Source organism: Antennarius striatus, chromosome 19 (genome assembly GCF_040054535.1).
Source record: "Antennarius striatus isolate MH-2024 chromosome 19, ASM4005453v1, whole genome shotgun sequence".
Taxonomy (NCBI): Eukaryota; Metazoa; Chordata; class Actinopteri; order Lophiiformes; family Antennariidae; genus Antennarius; species Antennarius striatus.
In genome coordinates, this window is record NC_090794.1 from 7,013,889 (window position 1) to 7,019,600 (window position 5,712).

The window sequence follows — 5,712 nt, forward strand, 5'->3', positions numbered from 1 at the left end:
TATGAGTATGCAGCCATCAGTGCATGTCTAGTGTCCATGCTCTGAAGTATGAACGCTGGAAACACATCTTTTAGAGGCAGATGGTCTGTGCAGGAGTCACATTGTCGCTGCGTTTGTCATCATTAGGGAACACCGCAAACGCTCCACTGTGGTTCGCTTTGCAGCGCCCCCTCTGTGTGTGACAGGCCGTCACAGCCAATCCATACACACACACACACACACACACACACACACACACACACACACACACTGTTACTATGGATACAAGTAAACTGTGTAAGAGCAACTGGCATGAAGAGGAAAAGCGAAAAGAGATAAGGCCACAAGGAGCTGCACATTGAGACGGAGGGTTTAGAAGTTGGATTTGTTCTCCTCTACCAGCAGAGGAGGCCTTACAGTGAGTAAATATTAGTGGGGTTTGTCATACAGCTCTTAGTAGTACTGTACTTTGTGCAGGCTGCTTGACTTCTCATTGTTTTTACAGGGTTGAAACGTCAATGTAGATGATTCACTGTTATCCTGTGGCACTGTTTACATGTCTCTATTCGTTGTAAGTGTGAAGAAGTCATACAATCACTGACTTAATGTGTTAGAAAGAGTTTAAAAATAAGCTTTTAAGAGTTCAGGTGGATCCTGTAAAGATTCTGATGTAAACATATATGAAAACAATGAGACAATGGCAAATACTGCACATACGTACATGAAGAAATAACACAAAAAAGCAAATAAGTTGTCCTTTTTATTTCAGCATATCTCTTTTATTCCACTGATCTGCAGAGATGCCACTTGCACCGAGGTCATCTGCAGGCTGCGCTAAGATGCGGACCACCCTGAGTGCCTGGACCCCCCTGAACAACCCACTGTTAAACAGCAAGGTCAAATAAAGACAAGTCTGGAATACTATCCATCAAAAACACATAATTCATAGTCATTATTGAAGTGGTTTTGATCATTCTTTTACCAAACATGTAGAAAAAATTCTGCATTACAGATGATTATTAAGTTAAAATGTGATTGATTTTAAAAGTAATTTTAGAATACAGAGATGGAGCACACAAATATGATATTTTAGGAGCACATGGAAACACTCGTGGTTATAGGTCATGAAAGTTAATTAAAAACAAAATCAAGCTTACAGTAAAAATAATTAAACCCAAAATTTGACTATTTTAATTATGTATAAGATGTTAAATATTTTCAGTTTAAAAATTCATTTTGAATCATGTTGTATAAATTAAATAAGACTCGTGTCATTAATTTCAGAGTACAGACAATTTTAAAGTGCAATATGTTTGCGCATAATAGTGGAGTGATAGAGACTAGAATAAAGGCATTCTATCATATGTGATGCTTGAATTAACAAAAATGTTTATGTAAATTGTATTATACACTGAACTCCTAAAATAAAAATAATTGGAAGTTTCATTTATAATTAACATATTTAAATTTGGCATTTTGATCATAATTTTCATGCATCGCATTTTGTGTTTGATGCAATCATTAATCTTTACGACTCTGTTGGTTGCCAGGTGTTTGAAGAGAGACGAAACCTCCTGGCAAAGTGGGTAAGATCATTGCAGATGACTAGAGACACACATAGTGCCTCAATGCAAACACACACTCTGCTGTGGGCGACCCATTTTCCACCCAGCTGTTTCCAGCTGTTTCCGATCGTGTGGACACATTCTGTTGTCTTCCTGTCAGTTTGAGCGGTGGTCTGATGGCCAGCGGAGGGTGGTGCTGCAGGACTTTGTGCTGAGCTGTTCCTCTGAGCAGCTGATGTTCCTGAACCTCAGTGTGAACAAACGCCTCCCACTGCAGACTGGAGACTTCACCTGCCTGCTGCCCAGAGCCCTCTGCCTCTACATCTTCTCCTACCTCGACCCCCGCAGCTTATGTCGATGTGCGCGGGTACCCATACTGACAATCGTACATATGTGTAGATGTGTTAATTATTTAGTGAAAAAAACAACAACCCCTCATTCATTCTCTGTGTTTCTGTTCTATGAGAAGGTGAGCTGGCACTGGAAGAGCATTGTGGAACTTGACCAGCTGTGGATGCCCAAGTGTCTGAGGCTGGGTTGGTGCCTTAGCTTCTCCCCTACAACCTTTGAGCAAGGCATTTGGAAGAGACACTACATCCAAACCGTGAATGAGCTGCGACCGACGTCATTGCAGGTCTGAACACCATATATAGAATCAGCAAAGTGGATTAAAACAAATGTAGATTCAGTTCTCCTGGCAGCAGAAATGGATGTTTTATATTTATAAAAAGTCTCTTGTTCACCTGCAGACTGCTGAATTCAAGAAGCAGTTTCTAGTTCCTCATGTACGAGCCAGTAACCATGAAGATCCGTCAGATGTGGAGGAGAAACCTGCATCCAGCTCCTTGACTCTGAGGAGCGTCTCTAGAAAGAAGCAGTCGACTGGACCTCCGCCCTGGAGAGATTCTGACAGGCACCCTAAAGACACGCATCGCTTCAACTACTTGGACAACCTGGATCCCAGCGAACAAGCCATCAGAGCGTAAGACTGCATACAATGCAAGGAGGAATGATTGCTTTCAGTCAGGCAGTGACATTAGACAACCATTAAAAAAAAGAAAGAAAAATGACTGTTTGCCAAAGAGGACAAAGACATATTTGAATAAAATACCAACAAGCATAAAACATGGAGGATTCAGTACAAGTTTTCAGTGCATTTCCCTGAAGACAGACAGAAAAAAAAGTTTTCAATGTTTAATGTTCAAGTCTTGTTGCGTATTAGAGGAAAAGCTAAATTTCAAAACAGAAAAAAGAAAATCCGAAAATAAAATTCCTAAAATTTCCAAATGCACCTCTCCAAATATTTAAGATTTGTCACCCACAGACCCACAGAACCTTAAATCAAATTGTGAGCATAAACAAAAGCAAAACATGAAGGATAAAAATGAGTAAAAAGGACCAATTCAGTACTTGGTTGTTGTGCATAGAGTGTTGAAAAATATATTAAAAAGAATATATTTTTAGTTTTTCGTTCCTGAAACCAAACCAGCCAACACTGGGCGCACACCAAACACACTCAAATAAATGATTGTTGGATCATTTGATTTGGTTTGAGTCACTTTATCCTCCTTTATTTTTCGGCATCATGTGAAGTCTGGACTTTCTCACAGAACTGTGTCACTGTTATACTGATTTTAAGTAAAGCGTATCTAGCAGGGCAGTTTAGAGGAGGTCATTAACTACTATAGCTTATACATATAGCTATAACAATGGATAATAATTCTATTATAATAAAGTGTATAAGTCCTGTGTGACTCGGCTGTCTCCCTGCAGGCAGGTGAACCTCAGGGCCTCCATCTGCAGCAGCGTTGCAGACAAGCTGAGCAAGAAGACGTTGTCTGAGGCGAATTACAAACTACGTAAAGCCAAATCGCTGGTAAACAACCGTCATTCATCATCACCGCGGTAACCCTACTGTGACTGTGACCTCCTTGCCTGAATCAAAGGGAGGTGGTAAATGTGGAGGATTCTCTAGAGACTGCAGCCAGCAGGCATCCTGCATTATGGAGCAGAGTTTACATAGGATGTTAATAATAAGCTGCTCATTAAGGAAGAGGAGAATTATACTGATGATGGGGTTGGGGGTGGGGGGGGGGTGAAATAGAGGACAACATGGCATTTAATCCTCAGGCTTTGATGAGGTCGATTTATTTTGGTGAATCAGGAACTAATGTGACACGATTCGGTTATTATTATTGATTTCATGTTCGAATTTTTCTAAATGTCATTGAGTTTTTATTCTTATCGATATGTTGCAGGCAAAGACTTGGGGTGTTGGTTCATCTTTATATTTCTGTTTTGGATGGCTGAAAATTGAAAGTCAGCACTGACAAAATCTACAAAATCAGCCTTTCTAGCTTTGCCACAAACATTTTTTTTTTTTTACTATTTGATACTTTAAAAATATTAAATCCAACATCAGGAGCCTGTTAAACTTTCTAGAAAACATCTCATGAAATACAAGTATGAGAATCACCAGATTCCTGCTCAAAAACAGCCCCAGTTAAAACAATTTGTCTTTTGTCAATTCCTCCGTCAGATGTTCCTCAGTTCCGGCTGCAGTCCTCCTCTTCCTCCTCACCTTCATCAAGACAGTTCTTCTAGACCCTGTTGGGCATCTTCCAGTCATGAACCCCCCATCACTAAAGAGACTGCCAAACGCGTGCTGCATGTGGCCAAATGGAATGCCGGGGTCCGCCCAGGCCCGGTGAGGTTGGCGGTGCCCCAGCTGAGTGCCGAGGGCCTCAAGGCATCCCGGCGAACACACAGGAGTGTACCCAGTAAGTATCCCACGATCCTCCGCTCCTCTGGGCTGAATATGATGCAACAACACAGCAAGAAATGTCTTCTGTTTTAATTAATACTTTAAAATGTCTGATTCTGCAAGAAAGTAATTGAGCAGTGAATTTGCAGCTTGTGACCCTGTTAAAAATGTTTTGACTTGTCATTCTTATTCTCTACATTTTTAGTTAAACAAAGAATTGCAAGATGTTTCAGACTGAACTTTAAATGGCAGCATTTCTTTAGTTGATCTGTAATGGCAAGAAGAAGTTGTTATCTCTACTGTCCATGATACATAGGCAGAAAAGTCCTGACCTGAAGGCAATTGAAAATTAAAACATAGCCATAGCACCACCCTGTGGCAACAGGAAATTACAGTTTTCTTCTTCGTTTTTTCTTTTTTTAAATTTGTTTGTGAAATTGAAGTTATAGTCAAAACATCACTCGAAGTAAATATTTCAATCATTCCCAGGTACACCACTGTTTGAGGTTCACAGCTGGACGGTTCCTGTTCTACACTCATAAGACGTGCAGCTGAACACCTCACAGCAGGAAGATGCACTCAAGGACAAGATTCAGGGCTACAGTCCTATATAGGGCTATATATTGATGGTTCACATGTAAAATTTTCAACAACTGAATTAAAGTTACGGTTTATACAAGACTGACTTGAGATGAGACAGTAATTATGGTTAAAAGCCAGTTATATTTTACATTACAGCACCAAAGATCAAGGAAATGATAAACTTTATCAATCCTAGGGTAAGTAGTTTGCAGCCTCATGGATTAATGTAATGACATTATCAATATTTTGAATGATCTGACCAAAAGTGTGCCAAGAATGATGGTGCAGCAAATTCATGATTCTAATTATAATCCTGCTTCGTCCTGACTTTTGATATTTATCACAGAAAACATATCAATAGAATTTTTTTCTCCAATTTCGTCTAAATTGATTTAGACTGATCACTAATTATGATGAATTAAATTCTTGAGTACCTTTAAAAGTGCTGTGTCAGGTTTTAAGTATTAAATCTCAAAACGTACAGCTGTCACATCAGAAATAAGTCAAGGAGAATTTGACTTATGTAAAGAGTCAAATGATGTACCAAATAACTCTTCATGGGAATGTCCAGAGCCTGAAGCAAGATTCCTGGTTATCTCTCCACTGTTATATGGGTTCTCTCCAGGCTGCTATTTTGGGGATTTGTCAAGTAAATAAAGTCTGGCTATTCCAACAAGAGTCATAGTCGTTGACCCCGATCATTATTAGGAAACGCTATGCCTTCAAGATTTAGAACTAACACGTGTGTAAGGGAACGTAGATTTAAAGTGGGTACTAGCTGTTGATCAAATCTCAAGAAAACAACAGGAAACTGCATCAGTA

At 39.6% G+C, this 5,712-nt stretch overlaps 1 protein-coding gene across 1 annotated transcript; it reads left to right on the forward strand.

Moving 5' to 3' along the window:
- The first annotated feature begins 288 nt into the window (after positions 1-288).
- Positions 289-4,925, forward strand: fbxo16 (F-box protein 16). Its single transcript, XM_068343066.1, has 8 exons — positions 289-397; positions 778-875; positions 1,530-1,565; positions 1,705-2,178; positions 2,294-2,526; positions 3,318-3,420; positions 4,084-4,324; positions 4,798-4,925. The coding sequence occupies exons 2-8, from the start codon at positions 780-782 to the stop codon at positions 4,848-4,850; spliced, it is 1,236 nt and encodes a 411-aa protein (XP_068199167.1). The 5' UTR covers positions 289-397; positions 778-779; the 3' UTR covers positions 4,851-4,925.
- Positions 4,926-5,712: the final 787 nt, after the last annotated feature.